General features: G+C 33.3%; 2 protein-coding genes across 2 annotated transcripts in view; both read right to left on the bottom strand.

Moving 5' to 3' along the window:
• Nucleotides 1-20,743, bottom strand: part of Thsd7a (thrombospondin type 1 domain containing 7A) — a 601,821-nt gene that overhangs the window by 8,577 nt on the left and 572,501 nt on the right. The window contains exons 18-25 of the mRNA XM_019205461.2: nucleotides 20,532-20,676; nucleotides 19,175-19,290; nucleotides 15,743-15,860; nucleotides 15,351-15,496; nucleotides 14,765-14,939; nucleotides 10,075-10,248; nucleotides 3,014-3,109; nucleotides 271-417 (exon numbers count right to left, since the gene is read on the bottom strand). Coding sequence (XP_019061006.1) covers nucleotides 271-417; nucleotides 3,014-3,109; nucleotides 10,075-10,248; nucleotides 14,765-14,939; nucleotides 15,351-15,496; nucleotides 15,743-15,860; nucleotides 19,175-19,290; nucleotides 20,532-20,676 — 1,117 coding nt within the window. The remainder of the gene's footprint in view (nucleotides 1-270; nucleotides 418-3,013; nucleotides 3,110-10,074; nucleotides 10,249-14,764; nucleotides 14,940-15,350; nucleotides 15,497-15,742; nucleotides 15,861-19,174; nucleotides 19,291-20,531; nucleotides 20,677-20,743) is intronic.
• Nucleotides 5,237-5,493, bottom strand: LOC104852750 (ubiquitin-fold modifier 1-like). Its single transcript, XM_033758244.1, is given in 2 exon segments — nucleotides 5,237-5,361; nucleotides 5,364-5,493. Coding segments are annotated over 2 exon segments (255 nt in total).

The raw sequence follows: 20,743 nt of genomic DNA, 5'->3' as shown, positions 1-20,743 counted from the left end.
CTTAAAAGGGGAAGCTTTAGAAGGTTTTTTTAACTTTTTTTTTTTGGAACCAGGGATCAAACTCTGGACCTTGTGCTTGTGAGACAGGCAGCAGAATGACTGAGCTAAATCCCCGGTCCTGAGAAGATTTTTTAAAAAAATTCAGCACATGTAATTTCTGTTTTAACTATATTAAGAGAAATACGAACCTATCTTTTGTATTATGCAGTTATTTTAAAGGTAAATGTGTCCTGAATTGATGTGCTTTTTTACAGGGGGAGAAGAATTAACTGCGTGAGAGACAGCAGGATGACAAAGCAGCCCTCTTGTCCGTCCTATTGGGTTTTCCACCTACCTCGCTACAGTACGAATGGGGTTGGCTACATGGAGGGTTACAAGACCTGTCAGCATCTGGCTGGCTCATCGCGAGGCAGCCCCCTGCAGAACAAAAAACCACATTTTGACAAATAGCACCTCTTGCTATAATAAAAATATATCGTTGGTATTATAAACTTGTCTTTGAATCTTCAACTCTGTGAATCCCAAGGATTTTTCTGTCTGTAAAATATTTGGTTAACTTTCACCACTTTACATAACAACCTGAGGTCTTTCTTACCCAGAAATGACAACACAGCACCTGGAATTTAGTAGGCATCAATATTCATTTGTCAGAAGGAAGATTTTATAGCTGCTATCTTGAAAAGAGTAGCTGCTGCCCAACCCATTCCTGTTAGTTGTTCCTCAAGCCAACCCCAGGGATTGAACCAAAATTCTTAATTGATTATTTAAAATAATAGTTTTTATTCCCTTGTAATAACTCTTTACTTTATGTGACCACCGTGTAAATGTATTTTTATGATAAATAATTCTTTATTAGAACTATCACCATTCCTATTAACTCAGGATATTTTGGTGGTATAGAGAATGAAACAAATATAGGTATCAAGTTGTTTGTGCTATTTTAAACTTTATAATATAGGTATTTATCCCTCTTTCCTTCTTCTTTGTTTTACTGCTTTAGTTGTTGTAAGAGATGTTTTAAGATGTGAATAGTTATCTTAAGAAAAACATTGGTAACATGGAAGGTACTTACTTTCAAACTATACTTGCTCAGTTTATCAGAATTTTAGCAAGAAAATAATTTTATTTGATTATGGAGTTGATAATCCTCTGCATCTGAACAAAGGTACAAACTATTAATTCTTTATCTTTCAATATTACGAGTATGGTATATTCATGGAAAAATTGTTATGGAAAAGCAGTTGTTGCACGGCAATTTTAAGTTTGGTGGCTTTATAAATCTTATAATTAAAGACATGAAAAATGGAGAATAATGTTCAGAGTTTCTTATAACAACAATTTATAAATTAAAGTACCCTTGTCTATTTTGCATAAAGAATATCATCTTTCCTTAAAGATGGAATAAGAATGGATATAGAACTTATCACAAATTATTCACATAATGGATTTATGGTACTACAAAGAAATAAATACATTGGATATACTATTAAAATATAATTTCTTGAGGTAAGTCTTCAGAGTTTGACTTTGCATTGGCTAGAGCCCCATTTGTAGTGTTAAAGGGACTTCGTATGGACAAAGAAAAGTGGACAAATGTTATTTGCTACATATTTTTAAAAAATGGAAAACTAATAGGATCCTCAGAGTAAGTCTAACTCCCTCAGAATAGTTTAAAAAAGAATGTAGATATCTATTGTCAATTTCTAAATTAAATGGGTTACTTCTATAACACCTTCTGACTCAGAAAGCTGTGTGTACCTGTTTAAGGCTCTTCTCATCATAGCCTTCTTAGAGTGGGGCTCAGATTTTTCTCCCCTTAAAAATGCTGTGGAGAAAGTTTCCTGATATGTCTTTCCTTTGCTACATGTATATACACCGGGAGATGCTATTTTCAAGGGTTTTTGGTACTGCTTTCTCATGTGAAAAAACATATTTTCACAAGAACAGAATATGACAAAATGTTTCAGCTTTCATAGGAGGACATAAATAATCCATTTAATTTAAAATTAAATATAAAATTGATGGTTTTCAAAAAGTATATTGATCTTGGATCATATTATCTACCTGTATATATTAGAGTTAAATTATAAATGGACGTTACTCAGGGGCATCCAAATGCTTGCTGTTTTTTCCTTTCTGCAGGAGGGTCAGAACAGCAGCAAGTCAGGAGGTGCCCTGCGAAATTAACTGTCAATACTCCAGCTTCCACTGTGCTACAGAGATTCCTGTATGTTAGATCTGTAAAAAGAAATTTTTGGATCTATATATCTGAGGTTGAGGTTCTAGCTCTGGCTTTTGTTCCTTTTTAGGAAACATGCAGAGTGATTTGCTACATAATCTGGTATTAAGTTTTCTTTCCCCTTTAATGGATCCTTGGGAGCTCTTGCATTTACTGGAATCACACAGAGATATTTTAGTAACTGTAGCTCTTTGGAAGTATATGTAGGTCAAAGCATAATTAAAAAAAAAACCTGCAATTATTCTTTGGAAGTGTAATAGTGTATTGTGGAGACATGGTAAATGAGCTTTTCAGTTGTTCTGGGTTTGAAAATTACCAGTAAGTGTTACCTATTATTTAATAAAAATTCTCAATCACAAATTTTTTAATTTAGGCAAGTTATTTGGACTTATATAGTCATACACCTTTGGTGATATGTTTGTCTGGCATTTGTATTACCTTTAAAGCATACAGTAGAAATAGAAACACTGATTTTTAAAAAACATATAGTAGGCTGTGAAAATATACAATTTATAATTCAATATGAAATTACTTCTAATGATAATTTATTAGTTATAATTTTCATTTAATAAATTCTAGCATCAATGTCTAAAAGTACTACAGAAGGCAGAATTTGAAGCACTATAATATAAAACAATTTGACACTGGTTATCAGATACAAATACAGCTCCAGTATCCTAATCTCAACCCTGTGTTGAATGCTAAAACACTATGCTGGTTTCCTTCATTATTTTATTAACACTTTCAAAGATGAAAGAGACACTGGAAGTTTACCTGTTACGTTTATACCATCTGACCTTTGGCACCAGACTCTCCTGGAAGAGCCCTTCCACGTACTTGTCATCCACTTGTATTCATAGCACTGTCCATCTGCAGGGAGGTGACAAACATTAGCAAAAGCACCTGGGAGCCCAGGACAGCCATGGGCACAAACAATTAACAAAATGCTTACGAACAACTGAAACGTGATAAATCCTTTTCTGAAGACTCAAATGTCAATTTAGTGTCTGGAAGTTGCTATGCAAATGCTATAAAATTACAGGTGTACACCTAATTACTAACTAATTTTCTAGGTCTGCTGTCACATGACCTCGTGGGAACCTGAGTTTGTAATTTAATTTCATGGCTTGTCTTTTTATTAGACCACATTTATTTATCAATACAATGTCTAGTTGTTTAACAAAATACTTTTAAGATTGTAGTCTAATTTTCAAAACTAAAGAATTGAAGTATTAAATCACTTTATGGCAGAAGACATCACAAACTTGTATATGCAAACAGCAAAGAGACTTTTGTGCTAGAAAAATGGGAAAAAAATTAAGCCAAAAATTCAAGGATTGGGGATTCAGAAATAGCTAGTCAACTGAGGCTTAACAGGAACCTTTGAGCATCAGATTTTTAAAATTAAAAATAAAAACATCCTAAACATAGTAGTATATTTTTTAGCAAAACTTTTCCAATGATAATTGAAAAATCTTGCTATTTGTTCGTCAGATTTATGAAAAATGACTGTTAATTTCTTAAAGTATTCATGCTGCCCTTGAGATGCTGACTCTGTTGCATTTCATTGTAGCATTTTTCCTCAATGAACCCGGGCCCCGTAACAGCAAGGATGGTGTCTACCTTTCCAGCTCTAAAAAGAAGTAGACAGACAAAGCCCCTGCTCTGGAGAGTTCCCCATTTATAACACAGTAAGTCAAACACTAATTTGAAATCACTATGAGCCTGCAATTCACCTTTCCAACTGTGCACAGATACTGATTTCCTCTGTAAGCACAAATACGCTCTTTAATTACTGACATCATTTTTTGAATATTCATAATGAATATTTTTAAGTCTGAATGTGGACAAGAAATACTGTTTGCTTTCTAAGACTGCGTAGTTTGTTTTCCATTTTAGTTTTTCTAACATACCCTCTATGGTTCTGCTCGTCCCCTTGGCACTTTCTGTCACATTTTGTGACAGTTTTCTGTCACTCTTTACTGTTGTCCTTGCTTCTCATCTCATCTCAGCCTGGTCACCCGAGTTTCCCTAGCTTCCCTTTCCTGGCTTCTTATCCACTTGGGTGACTAATGTTAGCACTTCCTTCAAAGTTAGGTCTTCAACAAACAGAACTCATCAGCCTTTCTGATCAACGTTTCTTTAAGCTTTGTGCTGAGCTTTCGATTGTTAGACTAACAATATTATTTAACAATGCTATTCATAAATAATATCTTCAAAAAGCTATTTCTGAAGGGATTTTGTCATAAAATATTGCATTAAGAAACTGATAGAGACACATAATTCTAAAGAAATGTATAACTCAGCAAAGGATACTTTTACTATGTTGTCAACTCCCACCATGACAAATATTGGATTCTGTAAGAATACTGTTAAACTATTTGGTATGGGACATTAGTTTATACACATAATGGTTAGATCAAGAAATTAAAGTTTTGATTCTTTAGTATTGAATTAAAATTTAAATGACATTAAGTTTGAAAAGTTAAAATGTAAATGGTACAGTGGAGTATTCATTGGCGTGCCTATTACATTTACCATGAAATGTATATTTAAGAATCAAACTATATGTGAGTCTATAAGATGCTAAAAGCAAACTGCCATCTATGATCTATAATCCATTCTTCTACACTTTTAACTCAAAGACAACTATGTAACACTCAGGAGATTTTAATTTTCCAAGTGTTCTCAGGAAAAAATTATCAGAGTTATATTCCAGGTAAAAAACGCAGTTGCAGAATTCATTTGCCACAAACGAACTCCCTACTTGTGTTGTGAGGCAGCAGTCAACTACTGTATAATTTTGTGTGGTGGTCGTACTGCCCATTCATAACCATTCCTCTTCCAGTGAAGAGTATGAACAAGAAAAAGGGACAAAAGAGTCACCTTTCATTGGTGTTTTCATCGTATGCTAAATGCCTTATTTCACCTCTACAACCAAAATAAAAATTGCATTTTTTTTTCTGGGAGGTAACTTTATGCTCTCAGTAGCAGGCATTAGCAATTTCCAAAACATTCTCTAGGGATAATTCGCAGTTCTGAACCAGGCCTTAGAAAAACATTTCCAGCAGTCTGTGCAGGATTTATCCCTATTTCATCATTGGTAATAATTGCACTTGTTCTGCAGGAAACTAAACTTCTTCAGCTGCAAACTTTAAGACTGCTGTGAAAGCTGTACTTTCAGGAATACTGAGTACTTTATAGGGCAGCCTCGGGTTCGACCTCAGCATGATCTTAAAGGAAATCTTCGACATGGTGAACCAGACCTGGACAGACACACACTACCCTAACTCGACTGACCTGCCCACTTGGTGGGCAATGAGTGGCTTGTCTTTAAAGTATTATGAAATAGAAACATATAGGTAGTTATGGAGAAGAACTGAAAGTATATATTCAATCATTAACATTTTCAGTCATATAACAAATATTACCATTTGGCCATATCTCTTTAGTTGTCATTTGCTTGTTGGATAAAACAAGAAAGATATACACTTGACATGTAATTATCTTCCTTCCAATCTTACGTCCTTCCCTTTTCCAGCAATATATATCATCACAAATGTGTGACTTTCTGTGTAATGCCTTTTCTCATATATATATATATACATATATATATATGTATATATATATACATATGCACAAATGATATATATTTTACCATTGCAATTTCAAAACCGGGACTTTGTATTATTCTAAAATTTTATTAGCCAATGTTGCAGAGGAAATATTTCTGTGTGATTTTTATGTAGATATGGTCAAGTTAACTGCCACATAGAAACCCACTGTACTAATTACTACAATATAGTCAGTGATGTCCTCTTTATATTGTTCTGTTTTTGCTATTAAAACAATGCCATGTTGGTCAATCTCATTAAAGTCATTGGTATATTTTTAGATTCATATTTAGAAGGGAAATGTCTAAATATCACTGAGTGCACAGACAGATGAAACTTTACTAAATATTGTTGTTACTTTTATTCTACCAGTAGTAGACAATTACCACTGTTCTAAATATTCATGAACAGATTTAAATGCCAGGATTTAAATTTTTATCATTGTTATGGGCATCAAAAGCTAATTTATCATGTTTAATTGAAATTCTTTGATTACTAAAGTTATCAAAGAGTTACAAGAAATATTTTGCGGCATTTGAGTGGGATTTGCTTATTTATATATTTTGATCTTTTAATCCCACATTTGACTATATCTATGTCTTCACTCGCTAAATTGAGAGGATTTATTATAAAATAGTGATTCTCATAGTATGATTCAGGAATCATGGAAGACCTTGACATTTAGAGTGTGTGAGAGAATATATGTGTGAGGATGTTCTCTTTTCAATTGTGTATTTGTGACTTTACATACATTCTTTAAAATGAGATTGGGTGCAGAAACAATAAGAGAATCCAGGTGCCTTTCTTAAGTCAGAATTTATAGATTTACAAAAATCTAAAACAAGACTATTGTTATCATTGAAATTTTCATTTTGTTATGGCAAAGTTTGATTTTTCAGGAAATATTTATGGCAACATACAAGTAATTTATAATTATTTTAAAGAAATTAATAAATATTAAAAATTTTTGCCAGTGTTAATTTTGTGATATTATCCATTTATGTACCTAAGTAATTTATATATATATGTATGTACTATTATTGACATAATTCACAAAAGCTCTTTGTGATTCTCAACAATTTTAAGGTTGTAGAATTCTGATGGACCAAAAAGTTTCAGAGTTGCTGTTCTAGAAACTAATAATCCTTTAAATTAATTGGCTTCAAAAAAGCTTTTCAGCTTGTCACCTTTTTATTATCTACTTTACTGTGTAGAAGTTTCAGTTTAATATGTATTTTTAATCTTTTCGTTTCCCTCATGTGTTAAAATATTTGGAAAATCCTTCTTGAGTGTGAATTCATAAAAACATTTTTTCATATTTTCTTTAAATGTTTTACAGCTTTGCTTTTTACCTTTAGGTTGACAATTTACTTGAAATACAGTTTTATATTATGTGTGCTGAGGTTACTTCAGAAAATTTCGTATGGAGTAAAAATTAAGGCAACATTATTCATCCACTCAACCTCTACTTTCACCCTCTCATTTACCTATGTGTGAAAACTCATTCCTGAAATTCTCTATCCTGTTTCATTAGTGCAATTATTTTATTATTAATGTTTATTCTTTGTAACTAAGCATTAACATAAATCTATCATCAGTCTTGACATAAAGGAATGAAAGTCAACAGATTTCTCTCATTTCCTCTTTTTAAGAAAATTCTAGGCTTTTGTGGTCTTTAATCCCTCCAAATTAAGATCTATTTTTCAAATTATTTTAGTTATCTGCCCAAATCACATGGAATTTATAGATAAATTTTTGTAAAATTGATTTTTTGATATTGAAGATCTTTAACCACAATTCTATAGTATTTTATCAGTGTTTTAGTTCTTTATCCTTTCAATAAAATTTTATAATTTTTCCTTATGTAATTTACCTCATTCTGTCAGTGATATTTTTATGCTTAACATAATTTTATAAATGAGTCTTCCTGGTAAAAGTAATACTATCAGCTATATATCAGCTTTTAAATAATATAATGTTTAACACTCTTCCTACTTCCAAATATGTCGGTAAGTTATCATACATTTTTAATGTAAAATTTTTCCTTTTAGTTTGTTTGTCTTGCAAGCTTTTTCAGTAAATGAGGATGGAATTTTGCACTTTTGCAACATGCATTTAAAGCTCATGTACTGTTTGTTTTTATTAATGCATAGAATTATAATATATATTTTAATATTTAGATAGATTTGTATTTATAGAATGTTCTAAGTAGTCACGATGTTAATTATATATTAAAGACATTATTGTTTTGTGAGATAAAATTTTTTATAGGATTTGACATTATCACAGGCAGTTTTATTTCATTGACTGGTTTCAATTGCTTTCTCTTTTTCTTCTCATTGAGTTTATTGGTACATTTTAGGTATTCAGTACAGTTACATTCATCATTACATTACAGTACAGTTACTGTAAAGGTACAGTACAGTACCTTTACATGACAGGTCTTGGTTCTCATTTTCTCCCCTTTCCCCTGCCCTACTTTAACTCCCTCCTCACTTCCCTATTTACAAAGACTTTATTTCCATATTTTCATTTTCTCATTTTTTTTCAATTTCAAGGTTATAGTAACATAGGAGCTCAGGAGATTTTTCTGTACTTTTGCCTCCCCATTTAATTTATTGGTATATTCTTAGAATTTCAAATAAATAAAAGTCATCTGTTCCTTTAACATTTGGTAAAACATAAATAAACCCCTTCAGGTTTTTTATTGTGTGCATATATGTGCATATATTTGATTTTTAATGTTTACAGAATTCATGGTATAGCTATATAGCTTTTCTATCATCTTGATAAATTATAATATTCTAAACATTATCTTCACTTGTGTTTAAATTTTCAGCAGAGACCACACAACTTTTCTATGTGTAGTAGTGTTGGCTTTGCTCTGTTTTTCTTCATTGATTTGCTATAAGGTGATTTATTTTGTTATGTCAAAAAACAAGCTATTGGTTTTGTTAATAATCTGTTTCCTGTGTTATTGAGTTTGTACTCATCTACATTGGTTGTGTTCTAGTTTCTTAAACCATTTAAAATAAAAAAGAATTGAAACATAGCTAATTTTTAACCTTTCATCCTACATAAGCGTTTAAGACTAAGTTTCCTTCTAAGTATTTCTTTGCTACATTCCATATAATGATTAAATGTAAACATGCTAAAAGTGTGGTTTTCAGGTTCTGGCCATGCATGGAGGGACTTTGGGAGGGCACAGTCATTGTGATATTGATTTCTAATGTTATTTTCCTGTGATTTGAGATAAACAGTTCTCTTTCTTTCCTGGGGAATTATTTATTATAAGTCTCAAACTGGATCTACTTCTTTAGCTACTCTGTCCTAGGTTTTTGAAATGTTTTATCTGGTTGATAAATTATGAAGATTGAATTCACAGAGTAGGAATTTTATCTACTTTTGGGGGTTATGTATCCCATTTGGTTTTCATTCTGAATGTTCTTTGACACTCTATGCCTTCCTCTTCAGTCTTTTTGGTATAGAGGTGTTATTTTGAACCCTCAGTGCTGTTATATGCTATATTTCTTAATTGTTTCAGAACACAAATAGGAGTATCTTGTCATTTGATTTAAATAAATTGAAAACATTGTTAGATTTATACATGATTGTTTTATTATTATTATTATTTTTATTATTATTATTATTATTGTTGTTGTTGTTGTTGTTGCTTGGTACTGGGATTGAACTCAGGTCCTTGAGCTTGCAAGGCAGGTGGCAGAACCACTGAGCTAAATCCCCAGCCCACATAATTATTGTTATAAGTGTAAAGCGTGCTGTTAATCATCTCAACCTTCTTTAGCTCATAAATCTGGGAAGCATGTGTAGCATATTTTATGTCTAATTTATTATAGGTGACAGGATTTTTTTCTTAACTTTTATAATTCAGAATGTTACTATTAATTTAATTCTCAACCTTAAGGGGGACTTTAGAAAATTTGCTTATTAGAAACACATTGTTTTTGAAGTATCGGAGATTGAACTCAGGGACTCTACCAATGAGCTACAACCCCAACCCTTTTTATTTTGTGTTTTATTTGAGGCAGGGTCTCACTAGATTATCCAGACTGGCTTGAACTCTCAATCCTCTTGCCTCAGGCTATCCAGTACATAGGATTACAGGCATTTTTCCACCATACCAAGCTGAAAACTATCTTAGGCTTTTGTGTATTGGAAAAAAACTAAAATGAGTAGATTTAGTGAGGTGTAGACACTTACCATCGCATGACTTTGTTTCTAATATCTGCTCTGGGCACAGATGTTGATTCTCTAGTTCCTGAATAATCACTGCTCTGGATCGGACTTGTATTCCACCCAAACCAAGATCTTCTCCATTCACACAGGTCAGCTGACACAGGCTCCACGAAGACCAGTCCTCCAAGTAACAGTCCCCTGAAAATCATAAATTAGTAGTTCATACCCAGACCCATGAGAATGGCCAGGCAAATACTCATTGTAATTCTAATTGTTCTGGACAATGCTTGCAGGTAGGCTATTCATAGATACTATTTATAAAATTTAGATAAGCATCTAATAATTTCAAATGTATAAACACTTTTATAAGTTTCCATCACTATTGTTACTTTCTAAATGGTGAGTACTAGCTGTATCTTGCTTAATGGTATAAAATATAACTGTGACTTGAAGGAGCTTCCTAATTGATTTCCTCCTATGAGATATTTGGTTAGAACAAACTTATCTCTTGCATAGCATCATAAAAGGATTTATTGTCTTCCAGGTATTCGTAATTTCAAAGCAGTATGAAGTCCAAGGCTAAGAAAGCTGGTTTTTATGTTTTACTCCTATTATTTCCCAGAGGTATTGAGGTGAGACAGCAAGCTAAGCAGCTGCAGTAGTGGAAATGATATTATTTCCTTTGATATACATCTTAAGTCATCGTATCTTTACTAAATATTTACTGAAGCATAATATATAGTACATGAAATACTATTATGTATCATAAATGCACAGATAGCTGAATTTTCACAGTGGGATTTCATATCCATGTAATCAACATTAAATCATGCAACAGAACTGTCCCAGAATCACAGAGCCCCAGACATGAGAGCTAGCAGATATTAATGCAGTTTTAATATGTTCATTCTTATCCCTGGACTTTTGTTTAAAAATACTACAAATTAGATACCCATTTTATTGTTGATAGGCATATAGAGAGGTATAAATTTTCCCTATTATAAATAATTCTTTGTGAAACTTTTAGTATAATAATCCTTTGATAGACATATACATGCCCCATATATATTTGTATTGGGCATATATATATGAGTAGAACTGCTGGGCCATAGTGTATGCACGTGTTCTAACCATTTTGAAAATAGGGAAGATCTAATTAAATTTACTTTTCCATATTTCCATTCATTCTTCTGGACTGACTACTTGGTAGTAAGGTTCAGTATGTACAGGTATAATGATAGCCCCAAGTTCATTAGAAGATACTATCATTCCATGCAAATCATATGAATAGGTCATATTGCCTTATTTTATGCTGAAGATTACTAATATTAATGCAAAGTTGCCAGGAGGTCTGATTAATGGCAAAATGCATGTGTGTGTGTGTGTACGTATGATAGCTGAGTGATTTTTGCAGATTTTTATTATAGAATATCATTAGCATTACTGATGATACAAAATGTTCTAGTAAATTTTAGAAATGATAAGAAAAAAGAAACCAAAAATATTTTAATGTATTCTAAGAAAGTTTAAGAAACACTTCTATCACCTAGGACATGCCACATTTGGGCTACTCAGTTTTTAAGTATTCAGGACAAAGTGAAGTTAAAATAAAAATATCCTGTCAACCTGAGTGTAGTACAGCTTCAGCTTTGCAATTGCAAATTACATGAAAATAATATGTACCCTTTTATTAGGAGGGTTCTTCTCTGTGTTTATCCTCATTTAACATCATGTATTTTGAAAGAAAATTCAATAAATCTTTTAGTGACAGACTGCAAGTTATAGAATTATCATCCCAAAATAATGCATGTCAAAATTCAGAGATTTAATAACAGCAAATGAGAGCAAGGCTGTGCTGTGCAAATATATATACATATATTCGAGCATATAAACCATTGTAATAAAAATAAAATTATACCATGCATGACAAAAGCACAACAGTTAATGCATGAAATGTATTTCCTAAGTCAGTATTCTATTCTTCAAATCTTATAACTCACATATTACTAGCTTTTCAAAACCTATCATTAGAGAAAACTAGGAAGAATTTAAATGATTATAATGAATATAATTTATATGAGAAAGAGCAGTTCCCTTCTTCATTTGTAGTTACTTTAATTAAAATAGGATAATGTTATATTTTACATTATTATGATGTCTTGTAGTTACCTTTCACATATTTACCACAGAGTATGATCTTATGCATATTTATATCCTTATTAGATTATTAACTGTTTCTGCTCTTAGAAAGTGAGCTCTATGAGGGTAAGGTCAATTGGTCTCACATTGTATTTCCAACCTAATGTCCATGCCTGGCCCCTGATTATATCCGATACATAAAGGTCAAGGGAATGAATGTTTGTGCTGTGGGAAGTGCAATGAAAATGTGTAGTGGGCATCCACAGAAAGCGTAGCCAAGTTCCCAGAAAAGATGACTCTTCTGAACAGTGTGATAGATGCCTTAATGAGTCTCTGATTGATGCTGGGCATTTGGTTTTGGACTTGGTAGGCCTTCCACATTTTAAACTTTGACATGTTTTATTGCTATGTGGTCATTCAGCACACAAAGTCCACCAGTCCAGGCCCTGATCATGCCCCAGAGCCCTCTCCTACCGCCATAGTCCCATTCGAGGTCTACTGTGACTCACAGTGACTTTACTAAGTTGAATGTTGATTGGTGTGTGAGCTCTTGACTGAGACCACGCCAGCTTCAAGGATAGGAAATGAGTGTCCATGAGAATCGGTGGATCAGTTTTTATTGGAAATTCCAAGGTTAAGAATAGACACATTGTCTAACTCTAAAAACCTGATCCTGGGCTGGGGATTCAGCTCAGTGGAGCCACGCCTGCCTCACTAGTGCAAGGTCCCGAGCTAGATCCCGGTACCAAAAACCAAAACCAAAACCAAAAAATCCTCCTAATTTGCTCAAAACATTTATCATGACTCTATCTTCTGAACAAAGTTTCGGTGTATAATACAGTATTGTTAACTTCAGGCACAATGTAGTACAGCAGACCTCTAGGGCTTATTCAGCTTCTATAACTGAAAATATACCCATTGAATAAAGGTTGCTATTCAGGTTTTTGTTTTTTAATAGTCTATTTATTAACCCGATGTAAACGAAAGCATTTGTGTGTGCAAAGACCATCACAACAATTGAATGACACTGGCATCTAACTAAAATTCAAAGTACTGGGTTATTTTACTTACTGCTTTATTCAATTTCATTCAGTTGATCTAAACAATAAATAGCAAACTAATTATCTCCCATAATTTATTTACTAAGCAATGAGTAAACTGAGCCATAAAGTGGCTAGGTAATCCATGTTATCAGGGTTTTTTTAATTTTCTAAAGTATCAATCCCATTTATACTTTTTAGAAAACTATATTTTCTCATTTAGAATAATCATAACTCATATTCTTTTATATAGAAAATGTTTTATGTACAGTCATCACTTTGCCTCATCTTTATTTTTATTTTTGAGATCTTATTCAAAAGAATACATTTTAAAAGAAATGTACATTTTTCTTAATTATAAGGAAATTGGGCGAATAAAAAGTTCCCATTTGTAAGTAAAATAGTTAATTTACTTCCAGTTTCGTTCACTTCATATTTACTACAAAATATTTCCCAAATATCTTTGCTAATATAATTTCTTATTGTTTTCTGACTTAAAATCTCCCCTGAAATTCTCTACACTAAGTTGAAGTTCCTAAATATTAGCCTATCTTGTCCTCCAATATTCCTGCATTATGTAAAATGTAAAACATTTGCTTTCTATGTTTTATATCTTATACTTATTTCATCTTATCCTGACTTCTTATGTCCTGTACTTCTTATTGATTCTGAAAATATCATTCAATATTTTCTTCTATAATCTCATTATACTATTTTGTCTTCAAATTGCAAATAATCTGGTTTTTCCTACTTTCTTAGTTTTGTTTTTTGGCACTAGGGATTGAACATAGTGTGTTAACACTGAACTACACCCTCAGCTTTTTTGAAGTATTTCTGTTTTGATACAAGGACTTGCTAAGTCATTATGTTGCCAAGACTGGGCTCATATTTACCCACATCCTGCCTCAGCCTCTCAGACTGCTGGATTATAGGTGTACACCACCATGCCCGGTTGACTTCTTCATTTTAAATGCTTTACTGCTTCTCCACTATGCTTTAACTGTAGCATTTGTTGATTCTCTTCAGGGTTCAAAGTAAGCTTTTATTATAAGAACGTACAAATAAAAAAATGAATTAACCTTGAAAACATTATGTTAAGTGAAAGGCAGCCACAAAAGAAGAAAAAAAGAATTCAAATCCTCTTTAGCCTTATGTATTTGACCACTGCCTGTCACTCATTCTTTATTTTCTCCTGGAAATCCCAAATGGATTATGTCCAAGGCTGATTTTGTCAACCTCTATGCCATATTTTCCATGTGAGGCCAAAGCCTACAGGTCTTAATTCACATCCTCTTCAAATAGTAAAACTTCCAAGGGATATTAAGAAAGGCCACATGAGAGAACAACTCCACTCTATCTGTAGTAAGGAGGCAGTGCCCTGTTTACACACAGGCATGGTGACCAGCTGCTGGTAGAGGACCTGTAGGTTCTACTCCTAAGACTACTGACATCCCTTAACTTATCTATATCTGCAAAACCTTGACCCTGGCCCTGGGAGGAAATCATCAAACTAGATTCTGTCCTGCTGTTGTTACCTGGGCAAGGCTGGATGCAAATTTCCTCCAGAACCATTTTTTTATTACCATCTACAGTGGGTTCAATGTCAGCACAGAATTCCTCATCCACCACTTTGGTGAAATCATCAGTTGAACCATCACTGACTACACATGAAATGTTCCTTGTTCTGGTTCCCCCTCCACACTGGGCCTCCTGGAATGGAGGAAGAAATGACTAATTAGGAAAAGGAAAGTAATTCATCAGGGATCTCATCACTTACAGTCATCTCTGCATCATTGATTTTGATTTATGAACAGTTAGAGAACCATTTGAAACCCCAGGGATGAAGTCTTATAGGACACAAGCTATAAAACACACACTGAACAATTTATTTATTTTCTAGCCAAAGACAGGCAAATAAATTTTCATTAAAATGAATTGGTCTCCAAATGATTCTAAAAGTACAGGACAGGGAGTATATGTTTCAAAACTAATTAAATGGTTGCAAAATAGCAAAATAACTAAAATCCTTAAGCAGGAACGTGCAGCCTATCAGCTTTGAAAAATATTTCTGAAATCAAGTCTTGTAGCACACAGTTCACACAACTTCTTGAGTTTTGGTACCTGCACTTGGCATGCAGACCACTGGCCATATTGCCACCGATAACAGGGCTTCACTGGGCAGGGCTTAGACTGTTCCATCAGGGAAGGACATGGTCTTCCATCACCCTGAAAGGGCTGCGTCACTGTTCGTCTTCGGATCATTTTTCCTTTTAGAGATACAAAGTGATGTGCCTTCAGTGGTATGTTAGGGTTGTGCAAGTAGATAACTTATTGGGAGGAGAAGCACATAAATCTCTGTCAAGGAGACCCAGGAATAAATGAAGCTCCCAGGTTTTAGAAAGAAAGGCTCCCAGTCTAGGCTTTCTGAAGGTTATCTGACATGAATGAAAGAGGGATATTTTATTTTATGCATCCCGACAACTAGCCTGGTGCTAACTGTGGTACAAACAAACCTGTGAGGCCACATGTTTGAGAACATTCCGACCAAGGAGACCAGTCAGACAGCTGACAGTTCACAGGGCATTCCACCACGCAGGACGTGTTCATCTGCCAGTGCTTTTCAAGGCCAAGCTGAAAAGATAGAGGGAGATCTATTCAAGACACACTGTCAGTGGGAAGGAGGGGAGGAGAGAAAAGTGTGTGTGTGAGAGAGAGAGAGAGAGAGAGAGAGAGAGAGAGAGAAAGTGAAAAGAGAAGGAGACAGGAGAGCAGAGGAGATCCAGACTAGTATATATCCACACTATTACAGCCCGACCAGGAGCTTCGCAGCCAAGGGCATGGGGTGAGTGGAGGGACCTGTGGACTGTACATACTTAAGTGCTATATAACAATTTTAGTAAAAAGTGAAAAAATGGATTTAAATCTCCAAATTGGTTAAATTTTCCTAAATGAGGAAAAAAAAAGTATAAGCATAATTATTCTCTATTAATTCAAATGCAAGAACATAATTAATATATAGATCTATAATTGTATCTTCAGGATATTATTTATTTTTACATGTTAAACAGAAAAGGAAAAGGGAAAGGTTTTAAAGACAAATTGCCACTCAAGACTAATGATATAATGTGATGAAATAACATAAGATGTCAATTTGGGGGCTAGGGCTACATGTCCTACTTTAAAAACATAAGTAGAGGTTTCAATTCATTAACTGAATATTCTAACACAAAAAATTCTAAGGTACAAAGTAGCATTAAAATAAGAAAAATTTAAGAGCTTGATGAATAAATTTTTTATATTAGTAGTTCTTGGAATTTTAAAGGCTTCTGTTGTTTCTGTATGAAAGAGAAACATATTTTCTAATTTATACTGCAGAAGATAATAACAGATAAGTTTTCTGAACCATTATATTGTTTCAAGTATAGTTCTTTGCTCTATTGTTACGTATACATTTTCTGTCTTGATCCTTGATTTCCATACATTTCCCTAGATAGTCACCTCTATTACATTTACCCTGAGAATATTTGATAGCTGAGTGTTTAGGATAAAATTATTTTTTAAACCATATTCCATTATGCTTTTTATAAAAATGTGTTTTCCTCATTTAAAATAAACACAACTCATATTCTTTTATATAGCAAATGTTTTATGGTCAATCATCACTTTGCCACATCTTTATTTTCACTTACAAAAATCTTTATTTTTATTCATAAAAATCATGGGAGGTTGTTTTACAAGAATGTTGGGGTGATATAATTACAATAATGTGTTACATTTAGAGTAAATGATGTTTTCATAGAGAGCTTGACTCACAGAATTCAACTATTATGACTTAAAGCATGAAAGAGGATATGTGTTTTCAGCTATTCTGGATAGTGATTAGACATATTAATGTTCTAATAGTTTTTTTTGGGGGGGTACCAGGGATTGAACTCGGATTCTTGCGCCTGCAAGGCAGGCCACCGAACCACTGAACTAAAACCCCATCCCCTTTAATAGTTTTTCTACATTTATTGTTTGTTACTTTCTTATCTGTATGGCTATCTACCTATTCATTTACTTAAATAAATATATTAGTTTTAATTAAAGGAAATCTACTTAGATTTTAAAGAATAGGAGAGGAGAAATGACTTCCTGGGTAACAAGTGAATACATATCTCAAAAACACTAAAGAAAAAAAATACTCCATAAACACTAGGGCTCAACCTTCATTTTCTTCTTTGTGGGGCAGTAATGACATCTCTCGCTGGGACTATTCAAGAATCAGCAAGAGATACCTACTGCTATTGCCCTAAATGCAGTGTTTGCACATGTATTAGCAGGTAGACAATCAGTCCACTGTTTAAAAAGATGGCCTATTTTTTCTTAGAAAGCTATCATAGAACTAGTAGAATGAATAAAATGGATCTTGTACATTTACATGAAAAGATACCAATGATAAATGTAACTGTATTGCTTGTATTAAATGTACCAATGAACTTAATAGAGGAAAAAGAAAAGATAAAAAAGGTTGTTTTCAAATTGGATTAAAAAAAAAGAATGAATAAAATGGAATGAAAGTTGTTTAAACCAATTCTCTATGAAAGTAACACTGTTCCACTAGACAGTACCAGAATGTTGGGATGTAAATCTCTAATTGTTATTGCAGTATTCAAATATTATGGTATTTTCCACTTAAGGGTTAAGACAATTAAATTAGATATTTCATATGCTTTATTTCACTTAAGAAATCTCTGATCCTATTTATACCTTAGTCCTTCAGTCATATGAAATAGTTTAAAATTTGTCTGGTATGATTTGGGTTCAACTTTCAAAATACTCTCAGAGCTACTCAGTTTCTATTTCATTCTGGCCTAGGATGATATTTATCTGTGCATTTGCAAAAATAGAGACCGTATTCATCAACTAGAAGCAGATCCCAGAAAGCTCTCTAGCCAGTATATGACTATAATATCTCCATTCATCATAATGTTATTTATATAATGGTTACACTATCTCAATATTATTATCTTCAAAACTCAAATGATTCAGTTGTGAAATTTAAATTATGTAAATCTAAAGGAAGAATAAACTAAATTCTGTTGTAAGGTTAAAGTGGGAGGGATTTATTAACTAAACAGCTAGATGTTTTTGGCACATTTCAGAGCTCTGCTTCAATGGGACACAGATTTAAGGAAGTTGCTTCTGTTTATGTTGGTTGGAATTGGACCCAGTGGGCTTCAGATGTACCTGGAGCAAAACTTTTCAGGAATGTGAGTGCATTTTTGGTATGACAATCACATAAACTTACTATAACATGAAGTGTAGCTTCATGGAAACAAAGGAAGGTCATTTTTTTTTCTCACATTACAAAAGGTCAGATCCAGGAATAATGATATTTCAGTTTTCAGTGAGAGAATTAACAACGATAATTCTCTGTACCTAAAAAGTAATAGTAGTAGATTTTATTTCTTTGTTTGAATTCCAAGCTGTATTATCCAGATCTGAGCACTTGGAGTCTCACAGCTGGGTATTAGCTCTCAGTATCAAAACCTGCTACCAAACCACAGGCGATCAATGTTTAGCAAGAGAGAATAAATGATGGATCATGGCAGGTGTCCCGGGCACTACAAAAATTCACATCAAATTACAAAAGATGATGAGTAGTCTGATTAAGATTTATTGCCTTAATTTACCTTGATTATTCATTGTTTCATAAACTTTTTTGGGGGGACGGGCTAATTAGCATACCTTTGGGCTCCAAACAGAACAAAATACAGGAAATTTCATGTGGAAATCAGTAGTGCTGGCTAGTCTTTTTATGAGAGAGTACTAAGTGGCTTGTGAATAGTGCAGAAAACATCTGCTGCAATTAGCTGCACAGAGCACAGGTCACTAGGTTTCACATGAAATGAAATTATTAGGGAAAAATTTACTCACAAAGGCATAAAATAGCACCCACCCACCTCTTCACAATATTTCAGGTCCACCGATTTACCATCACTTCGGACACAGTCCAACATCCTTGTTTTAAGGCCATTTCCACACACTGCCTTCTCACTCAGCTGACATGTACTCCAGTCTGAAAGAAAGGGAGCCCATCAGAACAGGAGGGTATACATGAAACAGATTTCACATGAAACTCTGATGACCTGAATCCCATACTTAATTTAAAACTGCTTTGTAAGCCCTGCAATCAATCATCCCACATGCAGAGCATATGGGTCCCAGCTTTGAACATATCAGGAGTCAAATGGAATTGCTGGGGTGGCACATAGCTGCAGGGATTATTCTTCAAGGCAGATGTCTAGTTGACAATCTTGATAGCTAGCCATTTGGTGACATTGGAAAAATGACTGGGGCCTACAGACCAATGTCACTTAAACATTTTTTTCTAATAAAAGTACAATAAAAAATTTTATCATTACTCATCTTTTTACAAAATTAACACAGTTTTAATGGATGGCACTTTATGTAGTCATATTCTAATAAAATACATATTTTATTAGTTATCCATAGTTATAATGCTTTAAAATCTAACCTATTTATTTAAAAAATAACTTTGGATGTATTATTTCATTCTTTTTTTTTCAAAATAATTTTTTCATTTTTTATCATGACATATTCCAGAGAACTCTGACTTCCTTGCTGTCATGAAAACAAATTGAAGAGAAAAACCAAGAGAAACAAAAGGTCAATATGACTGTGATATCATTGTGAACATTCTAACATTAGCTTTGGTGTTGTCTCACATCATATGAACCAATAAAATATTTTCTTGTGGCATGAAAAATATTAAATACATTTCAGGCTAAAAAGAAATTTAGAGTAAGTTTGATTTTCTCAAAAACACTCATGTATTTTTCTTTACCTTTTATAACATTGATTTGTAATCATTGGCCCATTTAAGACTACTGGCATTTTTATAAAATCTAGACATACTTATAAATTACTCATACACCCAAGGATTGCTACATTAGGTGTTACAGCAATTAACATTTGAAAAAGAAAAATACATTTCACTAAACTTGGACTCTGTGTTAAAAATATTTCTTTTACTTGCATCTTTATAAAGTGAAATGATGTTTCAAATAGGATTACTTAGAATCCCATTATGGGTCAGTGTCTGTTGAGAGTTTTATTCTCTATATCTTGAAGTTTGCTAAAAAACAGAACAGATAAATATTTTTGTTACTTGATAACTAATTATTTCTGGGATCATAAACTCCAGATCCAAAAAGCACACTGAGAGAGTTGAGCTATACTGACGGGAGTGTGTCAGAGCAGACCTCTAGCTCTGGGATGAGATGACTATCCACATACCTGTCACATTATAATCATAGTGGTAGCAGTTTTTGTTCACTTTACAGGGTTCCCTTTCCGTAGCTTCAGGGCAGGCTCTTCCTTCATCAGCAGGTTGTCTGATGGGATCAGCTGACCTTTGCCGGAAAGTGCTTTGATTGCAAGGCTTGTGAAGAACAATACCACTCCTCAGAAGGGTGAATTCTCAGACACACAACAGCTAGGACATTAGG

The sequence above is a fragment of the Fukomys damarensis genome, unplaced genomic scaffold, assembly GCF_012274545.1.
Source record: "Fukomys damarensis isolate Sample0158 unplaced genomic scaffold, DMR_v1.0_HiC HiC_scaffold_4, whole genome shotgun sequence".
NCBI classification, from domain to species: Eukaryota; Metazoa; Chordata; class Mammalia; order Rodentia; family Bathyergidae; genus Fukomys; species Fukomys damarensis.
This window is presented reverse-complemented; position numbering and strand designations above follow the sequence as displayed.